The following is an 18,037-nucleotide window of genomic DNA, read 5'->3' as shown; positions in this document are numbered from 1 at the left end:
AATTAAAGAGCAAAATACAGAATATGACAGTCTATACAATAGTAATAAATTAATAACAATTCCAAGAAAAAATTAAGTTAGCTTTAACAGGCGATAAAAATAAAATAAAATAATTTCCAATAGTTATGCCATTTGTGGCGAGAAAGGATAATAATTCAATTCAATTCATGCCAATTTACATGCAAGCGTAACAGCCCAGAGGCCAATAACAAAGTTGGCACGAGTACATAGAAATACAGATATAACTAAAAGACAAAATACAAATAAGACAGTCTATATAATGGCATTAAATTAGTAATTATTCCAAGAAAAATTAAAGTTAACATTAACAGGTGAGAAAATAAAATAAATACATTTTGAATGGTTATTCCATTATGTGGTGAGAAAGGACAATACACATACATACACACATAGAAGTTAATAATAATAATAACCCAATTCTTATTTATTCGTGTGACAGCTCTACATCCTAATTCAGTTCAATTCAATTCATGTTTATTTACATACAGCTTAACAGCACAGAGACCAATTAAAAGGGTAGCATGAGTACATAGAATTACATAAAAATAATTAAAAAACAAATACAAAATTTGAGAGTCTACATAATGATAATAGATTAATAATAATGCCAAGAAAAATTAAAGTTAACGTTAACAGGAGAGAACAATAAAATAAGACCACATACACTCAAGTAATATTAAGAGTATGATTAACAAATATTATTAACAATTTTAGGTTCAGTGTTATTGACAGAAACTGTTCCAATTGCAAATATGTTGAGATCTTTACCCACTGCATTGGCAGCATAGGCACACCGAGCAGAAGGACAGTGTTTATTAGAGGGGCAAACACCAAACAATGAGAAGTCCCTGAGATTGCTAGGAGGAACACAAAGGCTAACATTTTCCAAAAGAGAAGAGCATGATTTAAGACCATGAAAGACCTGAACAAGAAAAAGTGCATCAAGGTGATGTCTCCGTTTCTGTAAAGATTGTAGACTTAATTGCTCTAAAGCATCAATATAATTATATGAAATATGAGGAAAAAAAACGATAAAAACGGGCGGACACAAACCTCTGCTGGATGCGCTCAAGCTTATTGGCATCAGTTGAGGTGATGGAGTTCCAAACTACTGAAGCATATTCCAGCTTGGACCTGACTAAAGTAAAATATAGTACATGCAGACTCTCCAGGGAGGAAAACCTATAGGTAATGGAGTGAATAAGGCCTAAAAGCTTTATGCATTCAGAAAATATGTGATTAACATATGTGTGAAAATGTAACTTTGAATCAAAGAAAACACCCAGGTCCTTAATACTACTGGTGCGTGTAATGATAGCATGACAAAGCTGATACTCATAGCTCAGAAAATTTGTTTTTCTGGTGTATGATACAACACATGTTTTAGCAATATTAAGTTTCATGGAGTTAGCAGTGCACCAGTCACATACGGAATTAATGTCAGATTGAAGTGAGAGGCAATCATGTGGAGAGTTAATAATGTGGAGAACTTTAGATTGTCAGCAAAAATTAGAAATTTACAGTAGTTAACGGAGTTGCATAAGTCATTTATAAATATCCATAATGTATATATACATAGCTGATTCCAAAAGTAAGGTCTCCAAAGTGCTGGGTAATTTTTTGTGCGGCTGTTGGGAACCCTGTTGCATTTATTGCTTCCCCCACTCTCCCCAATACCACCAAGCATGCGCACATAGCTAGGACGCTCAGTCTTGGCACGGTTGCCGTTAGAAATTGAGCTCCTGATTACTAAAACCGCGAAGTGTGAGATTCGTGCAGTTATTCGGTTTTTGAACGCAAAAGGAACTAAACCAATTGAAATTCATCGTCAATTGGTGGAAGTGTATGGCGAGTCATGCATGGACATAAAGAACGTCCGCAAGTGGTGTAGGGAGTTTGAATCTGGTCGTACTGCAATACACGAAGAAAAAAGAACTGGGAGACCGTCAGTTTCTGACGAGACAGTCGCGAAGATTGAGCGAGTCATGCGTCAGGATAGGCGCATCACACTCGATGATCTCTGCATTTCGGTTCCCGAGGTTTCCCGAACCACCATTTATCGGGTTTTGACAGAGAAGTTGAATTATCGGAAGGTGTGCGCAAGATGGGTCCCGCAAATGCTCACGGAAGACCACAAACGGCAGAGAGTTGACTCTTCCCGTGAATTTCTTCGCCGCTATGCTGACGAAAAGGACAACTTCTTGAATTCAATTGTCACAGGCGACGAAACCTGGGTGTACCACTTCACACCTGAGACAAAACAACAATCACGTCAGTGGCGGCATTCCTCTTCGCCTAAGCCTCGAAAATTCAAGCAAACACAGTCTGCCGGTAAAGTCATGGCAACTGTGTTTTGGGATCGAAAAGGGGTATTGTTGGTTGACTTTATGGAAACTGGGACCACAATAAACGCTGAGAGATATTGTGAGACACTGAGAAAACTCAGGCGGGCGATTCAGAACCGGAGAAGAGGGATGTTGAGCAAGGGCGTAAGCATTCTCCACGATAACGCTCGCCCCCATGCTGCCCGACAAACTGTCGCTCAACTGCAACAGTTTGGATGGAACATCATCACCCATCCACCCTATAGTCCGGACTTGGCGCCCAGTGACTACCATCTCTTTCCAAAGTTGAAAGAACATTTGTCTGGAAAGCGCTTCAACAACGACGATGAGGTGAAAGCTGAGGTTCGAAGTTTCCTGAAGAGCATGGAGGTGAACTGGTATGACATGGGCATACAAAAACTGCCACTGTGCCTACAAAAATGCATCGACCGAAATGGCGATTATGTAAAGAAATGAGTACATGTTCAAGATTCAACTGATATATCCAAAATTGAAAATAAATGTTTATTTTATATTTTCAAACATAGGAGACCTTACTTTTAGTGCATACAGTTTCACTTGTCACTTCACACTACATGTTTCGGCATCATTCTGCCATCCTCAGTTGTAATAATCACGTTAAACCATTGCACTGCCTGCCATCATGTGTCCATTTATAAAATGTATGTTCGTCATTGTTCAATAATAAAATTTATATATTAAAACTTGTTAAAATCTGTCATCTTACATGTCGTATATCAGACTCGTGTGTAATGCCATTCATCCGCTATGGGAGTCGTTCTTATGTTTTAATTTTGTATATACTGTGCCTTATGATGTGTCTTTCTTATGTGGCTGCGTGCGTTGTATTGCAATACAACGCACATATACACACATTATGGATACAAATCAATGCAACAGGATGCTAAAATACAACATCATTTATAAATACGTTGAAAAGAAAAGGCCCCAAAACAGAGCCTTGCAGCACACTGGACGTTACATGAAAAGGCAGGGAGAGAGTGCCAGAAACGCGAACCTGAGATTGTCTGTTTGCTAAGTCACTGCGAAACCAGCTAACATAAGCGTCAGAGAATCCGAAAGAGGTCAAAAGCATTAGAAAGTTCAAAATAAATGGCATCAGCTTGACGCTGACCCCGGACAACAAGCGTCAAGAAGTCAAGAAATGCCACGAAATTGGTAACTGTAGATTTAGTTCTGGTAAAGCCATGTTGGTTAGATTTAAATTTAGCAAAATGAGAAACATGATCATGAATAATGAATTCAAACAATTTAGAGAAATTACTGAGAATAGAAATAGGCCTGTAGTTGCTCACAGTGGCATGATTGCCTCTTTTAAATACTGGTACAACAGCAGATTCTTTCCATTCAGCAGGAAAATACTGCTGCATCAGGCTCAAGTTAAATATATGCCTAAGAATAGGAATAAAAATACCTGCACAACCTTTGATGATAAAACCAGGAATACCGTCAAGCCCAACAGATTTTGAGGGTTTTAGTCTTTTGATGGCTTTGTAGACATCAGCATCAGAAATGGGGGCAAGGGATAAAAATTCAGAAGATTGCGAGAGAGGGTGAATGTCCTTACAGCAGTGGTTATTGTAAACAGATTGAAAGTGCTTAGCGAATGCATCAGCAACAGCTTCGGGCTGGACTAGGTGTGTACCATCAACTTCTAGATGAATGGAACCAGATCTATGTTTTCTGAAATTAGATATGTATTTCCAGAAATGTTGGGGCTGTGACTTTAAATTGTTATCAACTGACTTCAACCACCTAAGCCTGTCGNATAATAAAAGAACTCTTGGAAGAGAATCAAATAGACATAACAGAAGTGAACCACTTGATATACGCTGCAGCAACAGTTATCACAGAAACAACTATTAAACCTAGGAAAACAATGACAACCAGAAGATTTAAAGATGCTTGGAAACTAAGAATACAGAAACAGATAAGCAAATGGAGAAAAGACTTGTCCATACTCACTGAGTCAGGCTCTGGTTCTGATAACATTAAACTGAACACAAAAAAAGAGGAAAATTTTTCAGAAGTACAAAATGACAAATGCCAGAGAAGTAGCAGAGTTAATAGAAAAACTAAAGCAGAAAATACAAGCAAAGGCTCAAAGAATCAGAAGATATGAAAAAAGGAAAAACCAATACATCCAGAATAAAATGTTCAAGGAAAACACAAATCGATTTTATCGACACCTGGGGGCAAAAGCTATAGAGGTCACAGCTCACCCCAATATGCAGGAAGTAGAGTTCTACTGGCAGGCAATATGGGAAATGGAAACACGACACAATGAAAAGGCAGAATGGATAAGAAGAGAGGAAGAAGGAAGAGACGGTACCAGCGACATGAAGTGGATGCCTATAAAAACTTTAGAATTTACCTCGGTTTTGTCCAAAACGCACAACTGGAAGTCTCCTGGAAGTGATCAAATACAAAATTACTGGCTAAAAGCATTCCCAGTTACGCACAGTTATATTGTAGAAGCTTTCAACAAAATAATAGAAAAACCTCAACAAATGCCCGAATGGCTGACTACAGGAATAACATACCTACTTCCTAAATCGAAAAACACTATGGACCCAAAGAACTACCGACCGATTACTTGTTTATCGACTATGTATAAGATGCTGACAGGAATTATTGCCAGAAGAATTTCGTTATATTTGGAGGAGCACAACCTATTGCCAGAAGAACAAAAAGGATGTCACCCAGGAAGTAAAGGATGCAAGGACCAGCTGCTGATATCAAAAGCAATACTTGAGGACTGCAGGAGGAGGAAAAAGAACCTAAACATGGCTTGGATTGACTATCAAAAGGCATTTGATAGAGTGCCCACAGCTGGATATAAAAGTCAATGGAACTAGTAGGAGTGAATAGTGAAATTTTGCAAACACTCCATGGAAAAATGGAACACAAAGCTTCAGCTGAGAACAAACCAGGAACTCATGCAATCACAACCCATTAAAATAAGCAGAGTAGTATTTCAGGGTGACTCATTATCACCACTACTTTTTTGCATAGCACTTATTCCGCTAACTCATGAATTAAACAGATCTGGATGTGGGTACCAGGTGCATGGATCTGAAAGGAAAATAGGTCACTTGTTGTATATGGATGACTTGAAACTGTTAGGAAAAAGTGAGGAAGAATTGAGGGACGAGATTAAAATTGTAAAAACATTCAGTAGTGATATAAAAATGGAGTTTGGATTAGAAAAATGTGCCAGAATTTCGATAAAAAAGGTAAGGTTCAAAGAAAAGAGCATGTAGAAAACACAGGGTAGAATGAAATTAAAGAACTAGAAACAAATGGAGCATATAAGTACCTGGGAATAGAAGAGAACCACCAGATAGAACACAAGAAATAGAAAGAAAGGTTGAAGAAGGAGTATGTAAGAAGATTAAGATTGATTTTGAACACAGAGCTGAATGCAAAAAACAAAATGCAAGCAATTGGATCATTGGCAGTACCAGTACTGAGATACAGTTTTGGAATTATTAACTGGCACAAAGAGGAAATACAAAAATTGGACAGGAAAACAAGAAAAATGTTAACTACCTATGGACAGCATCACCCAAGAGCAGATATAGACCGCATGTATGTTCCTAGAAAAGAGGGAGGACGAGGCCTGATACAGATAGAGGCGGCTTACATGGCAGAAACCACAAACCTAGCGGAATATATAGAAGGAACAGAAGATCAACTGATGAAAATTGTTAGGACACACCAATGCAACACAAGTTCTTTGCTGAACACAGCCTGCAAGTATATGAAATTTTTACAAAAAAAAAGGCAATAGCTCAGAACACAAAAGAAAAATGGGAAAAGAAAAGAATGCACGGACAATACCCGCGCAGCTTAGGTGACACTCTGGTGGATAAGGAACAGACCTATCATTGGTTGAAATTTGGAGGCATTAAAGGGGAAACAGAAAGCTTAATTGTAGCAGCTCAGGAGCAAGCAATCAGTACAAACTATTTCAAGAGAAAAATATTGAAAGAAGAGATCGGAAGTAAATATCGAATGTGTAAAGAATACGAAGAAACTATAGACCATTTAACATCAGGATGTCCCATTTTGGCGAAGAACGAATATATTGTAACGTGTTTCGTTACTGAATACGCCGTAGAGATCGTTAATTTGTTTATTTAACAACCTACAAGTAACGGCTACAATTAATTATAACAATGTTATGGGTTTCCACACTTTACAAACCCTACAACAAAATCTCTTAACACTATCCTCAAGAGTATTCACGTATTAATAACGCAGGAGCTATACAAGTCTCTCTGAATTACACACTCCAAATTATTACTCGGTTATCACAAACTAACACTGATTCTCACACATGCGTCCGTAACTCATACTCGTTACTCGTAACTGCTTGTAAATACGCGTTCGGGTCTTCTTACCGCGACTGCTCCTATATTTGAACTCTACTCACAGGCTGCTGCCTTGAGAATGGTTGCTAACACACTGGCTCTCGCTTGCTGCTCAGGCGGCTTTTATTCCGTTCGCTGTTACCTGTTGCCCGCGTCAACAGCATCATTGCGTGCCACGTAACAGTGTGCGTATAGCCTAGCATCGCTGTTACCTCATGCCGTCTTATGNTCACTGCGCGTTACGTTACCATGCGGAGGGGGGGAAGGGGGAGCGCTGACTCATCCGCCACGTCAATGTGGCCTGAGTTGCCACGTTGCTACTGGGTAGGGAGGGGTTCTCCGTTGCGCAACATGTCACAGTATAGTAAGGCATGATAAAGTTTGCATGCATTTACATTACTCAATATGTAAAGAATTTGGAATTGAAGTACCAGACAACTGGTACTCACACATGCTTAAGTCAGTATGTGAACATGAAGATGTAACGGTGTTATGGAACCAAGGCGTACAAACAGACAGAGAGGTTCTGGCAAACAGGCCAGACATAATAATTAAAAACAAGCAAAAGAAATCTTGCATACTTATAGATGTATCAGTACCATCAGACAGGAATGTAGTACAAAAAGAAGCAGAGAAGAAATTAAAATATAAAATTTTAAGCATCGAAATTCAGCGAATGTGGAACATGAAATGTTTTGTGATACCAGTAATTATTGGAGCCACGAGTACAATCACGAGAGGGTTCAGAAAATATTTGGAACTAATTCCTGGTAAGCACTCCATAGATTCACTGCAAGAAACAGCTATCCTGGGAACATCACACATACTACGGAAAGTGCTACAGTGCGAAGCCTGAAGCCTGAGTGGTAAGGTGCATCACTGGTTCAAGAAAAGGAATACCAGGAAATCAACCTGTGACAAGAGATGATGATGATAATAATAATAATAATAATAATAATAATAATAATTAAAACATGGTCACAACTGCACTGGAAACAAGAATATTCCATTATGACCGTGGGAAACCTTACCCTTACCAGCCAGACAGAAGACTCTCCAAACATAATTTAGAAATACGAAGTCCGAAACAGAATTTCAGTTCCAAGTCCTGTGGCTGCTGGTAAGCAACCACTCGTGAGTAGCTCTACCTTCAGACTGCTGACACACCTACTTCTGAGACAATCATGGAGAGGGAAGGAAGGTCACATGGTCAAGATAGGTAGAAATAATGGTAAAGACGTCAGTATAATGGCGGTAGGGATGGGGGTTAAGGAATGGCAGGATGCCAGGATGCAACACGCATGAGCCAACTGAGTACAGCATGGCTAAGAGCCACAGAGAAAGCCTTGTCTCCAATATTTTCTCTGTTAGCTTACTTTCCCTGTTTGTATGTGTAACAGCTCAGTAAATACATTCCCACACTAGTGAATACACACAACAATTGAAGAATTGCTGGACAAGTCGTTTTCTCTGCAGTCCATTTCATATGTAAGGAAAGTAGGTGATTAATTCTTCCCACAACTACGTATTAAGATTGTTCTGCTTTCGTATGATGAAACGTGAACATAGACTTAGTTATCTATGTTTGGTTTTAAATCATAAGTATGTTTTTGTCTCATAGAAAAGACCACAGTTCCTATGGACTTTTTGTACTCTATTGTTGCTACCCCCATCCACAAAAATAGCATAAATATATTTTCTTCTCTTTCTTTACTGTAATAATTTTTTTCATTGCATACTTGTAGGTCCTGTCATGCTGATTATATTTTGTCCTCCAAATAGAGATTTCTTGTTTTTTAACTGCCAAAGACCAGTTTTGTAAATGTAGCAGCCCAACAGTGATGCCAACTCATGATATCAATACAATATAGCATGCTGTAAAGCAGTGGTATTCAACCTTTTTTGTTTGCATACCCCCAGATGTAATTTCTCTTCAGCTTTGTTACCCCCAAAAGTTGTTGGTGTATAATTGAAGTTATGCACATCTATAATCTATGTCTAAAATAAATTACGCCATAGCTCAAATGGTTAGTTGCTGGCTTCCCATCATGGCGGTCCGGGTTTGATCCTGGGTCTGGTCAAGTGGGATCTGTGGTGGACAAAGTGACACTGGGGCAGGTTTTCTCCGAGTACTTCGGTTTCCCCTGCCAATCTTCATTCTACCAATTGCTCCACAATCACCCTCACCTATCATCTGGGGCTGGTACAATAGACCAGAAGTGGCCACCACTAGCAATAAAATAAATTAAGTAAATAATATACAAAATAATGTATTAAATAATCAGTTTCAAGTGAGAAAAAGTGTCAGGGTATTAAATAACAAATATATTATTATCTATCATAAAAAAATAATAAAGAAACAAAAGGTATTTTAGCAAAGCAAAATTGTATGATTAAATATTTTATCAATTATTAATATGGTTGTGACCTGTTAATGAGGTGATTGAGCTTGTTTCTGGTAAGCCAGTACCTCAATTTGGGGACAAAATCTAATTTTACGTGCCCTGTAAGATGTCTTTGCGTGCCCCATTGCTGTAAAGGATTCAAAATAATGATTAAAAGTTATTTTACTTCAACATTAGTGTACTTTTTCAGCACTGTTTCAAAGAGCATAGTATATTTTTATGTTGTGTGCAGTATTTTAAATGATGGTTATGCATCTGGTATGGAAATAAAATGTGGCCACATACTGAAATGCAAGGAGTGTCAACTTGTGTTAAATGTATTTTGGTACATGAAGGCATGAAGTGAAAGTGTGGGGTGGGTTGCAGTTGAAACTGATATAGTATAGCAGCAGGTACTTCAAGAGCCTGTGTTTCTAAAATCTGAAAGAAGAAGAATGAGATCTATTTGTGACTACAAGCAAAAAGGACTACAAGGAGTAACATGCGAAGAGACTGCAGACATCCAAAATTCAGCGATTTTGATGGAAGCTGAATATGGCAGGTTTGTGAATTCTTCTTTAGAAATGGACTGCCAGTGTTGAACTCTGTATTGGCAGCCACAAACACCGATCCTGAGCAATCAGCCTCATTTTAAAAGAAGAACTCTTCAGATTACTTTAAAGGAGATGCATTTTATTGTGAAAGAAAGGGAAATAAAAGAATATCAGTAGGAAGGGTTGCCATTGTCTGTTGGTGTAACAAATACATGAAGTGGATTAAAAACAAATATGAGTGAAAATTGAAATATTGTGTTCACAGATGAATCATAGTGAATACAAAGGTCAGTTCAAAAGGTTCGAAAATATAAGAAAATCTCCCAGACAAACTTTTCTGGCATGACTTTCTGCTGGGCTAAAGACTGTACAGGTCATGGTCCATGTTTTGCAGTAATACATGCCAGCATTGAAAATGGATTTGTGCTGAACACAAAATTTTGTGTTAAAGATGTTATTGATGCACATGATGAAATGGATGGCGACTACTGTGAAATGTATTTTGCAGAAAAGCTGCTTCCTAACCTGCCTCCACATTGTGTAATTGTTGTCAACAGTGCTTCATACTGTAGCAGAAAAAGGGAACAGTTTCCAACAAAGTCTTGGAAAATGGACACAGTGCCAAGGTATGTAGGACCTGTTGCTGTTCCTTGTATTTTGGTAATGTCTCTTAACACTAGTACTCATATCTCACCTTTAGCAGTTTCTCTCATCATCCAATTTGCTTCCAGTACTGATCATGTACTTCATTATGGCTTGAACTGTACTTCATAGTGTGTCAACTGAGTTCTAGTACAAGCATATGGCAACATTGTTGCTGTAAGAACTCTGGTCTTTTCTAAAAGCTAGATGGGTAATATCATCTGATAGCTAAATACATATGTTTGATATATGTTTTTTTTTAAGGTATTTATGTTTTCACTCAATAACTTATTATCAGCATAGACTAGAAGTTGATGTGTCTCATTCAGTTTCAGCCCCAATTTTCTTGGGGATTTCTAATGGTGTATTCAAATTTAAGCTTAAAAAGCATTAGCAATAAAGCATCTAAAAGTTTGCGATGATTGTACATTAGTACAAATATTATGTTTCTGGACATTATTTATCATCCTGTTTTCCATCTAAAACACCTTCTTGTTTATATATCAAAACACGCTTTGGAGACTGGATTCTGTCTCCATCTTCAGGTAAAACCTACTCAGTTTGGCTCAGTCATTAGAGCCAGTCCCTCATATTTGTAATAAAGCATCTGTTTGTTTCAGATCATTCTGAATAGGAAATCCAACATTCCAGTGGTTACCCATACAAATTTTAATTAACCTGACTGCTTCATGGGTTTATCATGTTCAAGAAGAACAGTGTACAATTCTGCCCTCCAAAGTGATTTATAGACATCATGAAGTGTGTAAGCAATGGATGTACTGTCCCATTGTAGTCCCATTTTTTTCCTCCAATATCTGGCATGCATAATATATCAATGGTTGATCTGTTACATCAATATTCACACTGATTTCATCTGCACATTGAGTTATGCCTGAGATAAAGTTGGATTAAATTAATTGATGACAGTGATATGCATTGATAATTACAGCAGTCAGTTTTTTTTATTACTAGTGGGGTGGGACTAAGTCCCTTGTACTGCGGCCACTTCTGGCCTATTGTACCAGCCCCAGATGATAGGTGAGGGTGATTGTGGAGCAATTGGTGGAATGAAGATTGGTAGGAGAAACCGACGTACTCAGAGAAAACCTGCCCCAATGCCACTTTGTCCACCACAAATCCCACTTGACCAGACCCGGGATTGAACCCGGGCCACCGCGGTCGGAAGCCTGCGAATAACTGCTTGAGCTGTGGCGCGGCCCCAGCAGTCAGTTTACTCTACCTCATACCTTAAATTATTTCTGAATTGAAACCTTAAAACTTGCATTCCCATAGGGAAGTAATATATTCATTTTTCCAAATTTCCGAAGAATTGGAATCAGACAGGGGAAAGGGTAATAAAATTTCATAATTATACTTTTGAAATATGTCAGAACAGCCAGATCCTGATGGCCAGACAGGAGAAATGAGGATCAGTATTTTGTGGCATCTTACTATGGCTGCCACTCCAGTTGGTGAACAAGATCAATTTCTTGTGTTATATTGTTTATTCTAAATTTATATATGGGACATGCATAAGATAATGGGTAAGATTCAGATTTGTAGAGAGATTAATTATGTCTTACTAATTATGTTGATCATAACTTCTGATGTGGATTACAATTTTCTTTTTGGCACGCGTGACTGAGTGAGAGTGCCTGAGCTCTAGAAGCCAGCTTCCAAATGCAAAATAAGAAATTAGCTGCCATCTAAAGCTTTCATACAGCCATATTTCATGTTCCCTGTCATATGACATAATAACTTTAAATCTGCAATAGTTTCCTAACACATTTCTTATTCACAAATTTAAGGAAATGCCCTTTTTTTAAAGTGAAAAGTAAAATAATCTTCCTGTATACCAGTCATGTACATTATTAAACTTATTAAAAAACTCAGAATTTCAAAATTTCAAAATAATATCTGCTAACTTAGTAGTGTTGGAAGTCTGCTACTGGAAATTTTATGTGAAGAAATATGGAAATTTTATCCAGTAATAACCCCAGTAGGTAGTGGCACAGTTTCCATGTGCTATTAATCAGTTCTTTCTTGGCAGGTTATCAGCAATCGTGCCATTGAGATCTTGGGAGGCAAGCTGGGTACTAAAACTCCTGTCCATCCAAATGACCATGTCAACAAGAGTCAGAGTTCAAATGACACCTTCCCTACTGCTATGCATATTGCTGTAGCATTGGAGATTCATAACACTTTGGTGCCAGGTCTAGAGGCATTGCAGAAAGCTTTGGCAAATAAAGCAAAAGAGTTTGAGAATATCATTAAAATTGGAAGGACCCATCTTATGGATGCTGTACCTCTAACATTAGGTCAAGAATTCAGTGGTTATGCAACACAATTGCAATATGGAATTGATCGTGTAAAGGACACACTTCCAAGACTATATCAGTTGGCTCTGGGTGGAACAGCAGTGGGTACTGGTCTCAATACCAGGATTGGATTTGCTGAGAAGTGTGCCAGCAAGATCAGTGAGCTTACAGGTAATGATTCAAGTTATTAATAGTTCTTATTATCCTATTGACTGCACTGTGTTGTTTGAATCTGAACTGCAGGCTTTTGTTGTCTTCAGCAGTGAAGCATTTGAAACATCTTAGATATCACTAATAATTACTGTCATAAATTCGTAAATATCTAAACCAACAATACAGGCCTACATTGTAAACTTACAACTAGAGTGAAAGTCTTCAGGCATTTTAGCATATTTTCGTTATTTTTATAGGAAAAGATAGACTTATAGAATCATGATGTTTTTATATTCATCCTTCTATATGAGAAGAGATAGGGAAACATGTAGCTTAACAGTAAGTGTGATAGTCATGGCTGTTAAAGCAGTGCTTGGGCATTGCAGTAGAGTTCTGGTATGCAGTTTGAATCTTCATTCCTAGTCTTGTCTTTCTTTAAATTACTTGAGTAAACTTTAATTCTAGCTATATATGTTATAATGGCAAGGAAGGCAATCATATGCTAAAATTTGGTACTAGTGCTCGCATGCGAGTAATGATCATGAGTTGACTTTTCCATGTAAAGTTCCTCTTTTGATGGTTTAATTGACCTTCCAAGGGCTTTTAAAGAAGGATAACAGTGTTCTCATTACCCATATTGTATTGGGTCCATGCCAATATGTAATACAGGGAATCTGAGAAAAGTGAAAAATTTATATGTGGAAAAGTACTGTTTATACATGCCATGCTAGGAAACTGACTCTTCCAGTCCACTTTTTTAGAGAGAGTTCATTTAAAAATTGCTGGACAGTATTTTCAAAATGTTGGGAGTGGTCAGTCCTGCTTGAACGATGCACCACAAGCCTGTGGCATTGTATAGTGTTCTGATATGTCCAGGTATGAATGTTTATCGCTGATCACTGTGGTCGCACAGTCTAAGGCATGAACTGTCTTCGCTCGCTTGAACACTGGGATTGTGGGTTCAAACCCCACTGAAGGCACAGATGTCTATGTGTGCATTTATTCTGTGTTTATGTTGTCCTCTGTGTAGACCTTGCGATGGACTGACCACTTGTTCAAGGAGTCCTACTGTCCATAAAAGAGATTTTGAAACCGTAGAAGAGGTCAGGACCCTACAAAGGGCTGTAGAGACATTGATGACTGAATGAATGAATGAATATCACCATTGTTTTCTGAATGAGAAGGGTCCAGTGATGCAAGCTTTTATCATGTCACTTCACACTTTAACCTTTGGCATATTCCATTGATGTTTGACAAATTCTTGAGGTGGCTGGCTACCCCAAATCCTGCGGTTATGTTCATAATACCACTCAAAAGGAATGCTGCCCCATAAAAAAATACACAGAGTCCAGGAAAATATCATCACTGTCAATTTTCTGCAGCATTTTTCATAAAATGTCTGCAGGCACAGCCAGCTGGTTTGATATGCTATCGCATTTGCAGTTTGTATGCACATAAACATAAATATTTGTATACAGCATTATGAACTGTGGATTTGGGAAAATGCAGCTGCCTGCTTGCTCTGCAAATTGACTTGCACAGGCTATGTAGAAATGCTCGTTTAATGTGCTGCTTGTCTTTGTTGATGTTTTTGGATGTCCTGGCAACTATAATTTGCAACACTTCAGTCTCTCTCACACATCTATCCTACATGCACTGACTCGGTTTATGCTGAAATTGTGTAACAGATATCAATTCCACAAGCCACAAAATGACCGTTGATACTGACATAAACAACATTTTGGAACTTTAAGCTACTTTATGCCAAGATTCTTTCCTCTGTATAATAGGTATCTTTCTGTATGTTTTTTTCCACATTTTTTGTTGGATATTCTGTATGTCACAAAATATTTGCTTTTAACAGGTCTTCCATTTGTTACTGCTCCAAACAAATTCGAGGCTCTGGCAGCACATGACTCTATGGTAGAAGTGTCTGGAGCATTGAATACTATAGCTTGTAGCTTAATGAAGATAGGAAATGATATTAGACTCCTTGGATCAGGACCTCGATGTGGTTTGGCTGAGATCATATTACCAGAAAATGAACCTGGAAGCAGTATCATGCCAGGTGAGTATGTAATTGCAAAGTTTGATTCATTTTGTAACCACGAGATGTCTTAAGTGAGTGGAGTTTTACCTTGTGTTTGTCATCAGCACTGTGCATTGCAGTCTATTGGCACAAGGTCCTTTCCCTGATCTGACATTTATATTCGGTCAAATTCAGGTGATGGTTCCCTTACTGTCCAAATGGCATAAGGCGGTTCTGAATGTTTGTAACAACATTCCAGTGCTATATAAATATTATGTTTCACATTGTTCATCATCTCAAGTGTATTTAAAATACATGACATTTCATAAATTTGATATGCTTCCATGATCAGATATAACTGGGGAAAGGATAGTTCTCAGCTGAGCCCATTGGAAGAAGCTAGTCTTGATCACTGGGCTCGTAACCAACCAAACTGAAAGATCCTTTCCCCCAGCTACAATAGAAGTGAATCCAGCTTCTGAAATGTTTTTTATTTTAAATATACCTAAGGTGATGGACAGTGTCCATTATAATACTTGCGTAATGAACAGACTATTGTCACATGCCTTCAGAGGGTTGTTTCAGCATTGCTACTTGAGAATTTTCTTTGGAAGTTGTGCATTTTCTTACTAATGTCTGTGATATGTTAGAGACTACTCTGTCTCCATCTTCCTTGTTCTTAGGAATGTCTTTATCTAATAGACCTAATAGAGTAGATATCCTGTCCTGCCAAAGCTGCAGATGGAGCAACCTGCCAAAATACCTATACAGGGTGTATTGGAAAGTTCCTGGACTAGGTCAAAAAAGAGATGCTGGCATAGCTTACTCAATTTTGGTTGCCATCTCCTTCAGAATAGTTTCCATGGGAAAGTATATGGTGATACCATCATTTTTTCCACACTTAAAAAGCACTGTGGAAGTCATTTTCCTTAATGCTGTCAAGTACTGCTTGTGATTCCCTTTGGAACTCGGACACGATTTCAAAACGGTGTCCCTCTAGTTTAATTTTCAATTTGGGAAACAGAGCGAAATCACAGGGGGCGAGGGCAAGAGGGCAAGTAGCGAGGAAGGGGAATGATAACCATGTTGTTGTCAGTCACAAACTGTGGTTTTCATGGGTGTGTGGGTGGGCACATTGTCGTGATGATGGAGCCAGTTGTGGTTATGCCAAACTTCGTGTCTTTTTCGTCGCACATTTTCTCTCAAGCATCTCAGAACGTCACAGTAAAAGTCAGAGTTAATCATAGTGTTAGAAGGAACACAGTGAACAATCCCCTTCACGCCCCCCCCCCCAATCATGCTCTTCGTTGGACTCTGGACCTACTGTGTTTTTTTTTTTCTTCTTCTTTTTTTCCCTTGGTGATTGTGGGCTCTTCCACTATGACAATTGTTTCTTTGTTTCTGGATCATAAACGCAAGTCCAACTTTTGTCAGCCACTATGATCCTAAAGATAAAAGTTGGGTCCTCATTAGCCTTCTTACATAGCTTCATACGTATAGCTCAAGACATGTTTACTCACAGCTGCTTTTGATCATTTGTCAAGAGTCGGGAAACAAACTTCATGGCAGTGCGACACATGTTCAAAATTTATGTTAAGATCTCCTGGTAAACCCCATAATTGATCCCAGCAATATCTGTGAGCTCATGGATTGTTTGGTAATGGTCTTTGTGGGTGATTTCTCAACTTTTTTCAACATTTTCTGACGTTTTGCTGGTGCTTGGTCACCCTGAACCTTGGTAATCTTCATCTGACACTCAACTGGCCTTGAAACATGAATGCCATTCTAAAACCACTATCTGGCTTAAAGAACGTTTTTCCAAATTCCTCATGAAACATTTGAAAGGTTTTGGTAGCAGATTTACAGAACCTCATGCAAAGCTTGATGTAGACATGTTGCTAAGATCTGCCATCCATCATAAACAAAACATAACATGAAGTCGATAAAGCACTTGTGTAAGAACAATGTATGTTCACAGCATAGTGTCACATGGCAGACTGATTTAATAGGCTTGCGGAAGTGTGGCCTTGACCTACCCTGTCATCATCTTTCACCGAGGCAGTTACAACAATAACAGTCCAGGAACTTTCCAATAGTACATGTTGGCTTACAGATACAGATATATCATGTTTGGATATAAATATGCCACAGCCTTAATCATTATAATTCACAGTCATCATCCTGTTTCATATGAGACTATATAATTGCAGCAGTTGACATGGTATAGTGACAGAATTCGTTAAGTAAACAAATGGAAAGAAAAGAAACTGGCTGTACTGGAGAGTTGACAGAGAAGGCTGAGGGCTATGTATATATCTAAATAGACTGTAGCAACAGGATACAGCCATTAACTCTCAGCATGCTGGTGACAATGAAACAAGACACTGTGCTAACATACTTTGTACAAGTTTGATTTGTATAACAACACAGCGCGCCTTGAACATCAACAGGACAACAGGAAAGAATTCTCTTCTCCAAATAACAGAACCACAAGGTGATACACGCTTGGCTTCCCTCAAAGAGAAGAAATAAAAAGAACACAAACCAACTTGGTTCAAAAAATGTTAACAAAACCTTTTTAAAGATACTGTCGCGTATTGGGCGTATAACCGTATAACGCGACAATTAACTTCACGAGGTATTTGATGTAGCGAATTTTATTTCACATTCGCACTTACAATCACCCAAATTACAGATTTACGATTACTGCTATCTGCAGTATCACAAATAGTACACTCCAAATGCCAGAATACAACTGACTGGTTGCTGGCTAACTCGGAACTAACTCGGAGGTAGCTCGAGGACTGACTCGTAGGTAGCTCCAGGACTAACTGTGAATAGCCTTCGCTGCGCCTCTTGTAGCCTCAATTGGACAATACAGAAAACGGTCACGTAATAAGCACCCTTGTTGCCTGGCGCTGTGTTGCTAGTAACGCTAGCGGTAGTAACCGCTGTTACCACCGTCGTCTCTCGCAATCCCGTTTACCCGTGCTGCCCTTGGTGACGTCGTCGCTGTTGACTCGCTTTGCATAGCTTCAAGGTTGCGGGGACTCGGCTAACGTCGGCTCCGCTCATGACGTCACCGCGGGGGGAGTTGCGGGGTGATTACTCGCCTATTACGCGAGCGCTACGTTACCGCTACGTGCAGCTGGGGAGGTAGGGGTCAACATGTCACACTGCTCCCTCCTTAAGGC

The 18,037-nt window shown here is 38.7% G+C and overlaps 1 protein-coding gene across 1 annotated transcript in view; it reads left to right on the top strand.

Moving 5' to 3' along the window:
• Nucleotides 1-18,037, top strand: part of LOC111867794 (fumarate hydratase, mitochondrial) — a gene marked incomplete at its 5' end in the record, with an annotated part of 47,317 nt that overhangs the window by 23,809 nt on the left and 5,471 nt on the right. Inside the window, 2 exon segments of the mRNA XM_023857954.2 lie at nucleotides 12,394-12,832; nucleotides 14,679-14,882. Of these exon segments, the coding sequence (XP_023713722.2) occupies nucleotides 12,394-12,832; nucleotides 14,679-14,882 (643 nt within the window).

This window comes from Cryptotermes secundus, unplaced genomic scaffold, assembly GCF_002891405.2.
Source record: "Cryptotermes secundus unplaced genomic scaffold, Csec_1.0 scaffold536, whole genome shotgun sequence".
NCBI lineage: Eukaryota > Metazoa > Arthropoda > Insecta > Blattodea > Kalotermitidae > Cryptotermes > Cryptotermes secundus.
The sequence above is the reverse complement of the archived record's forward strand: the minus strand, read 5'-3'. Positions and strand labels throughout refer to the sequence as shown.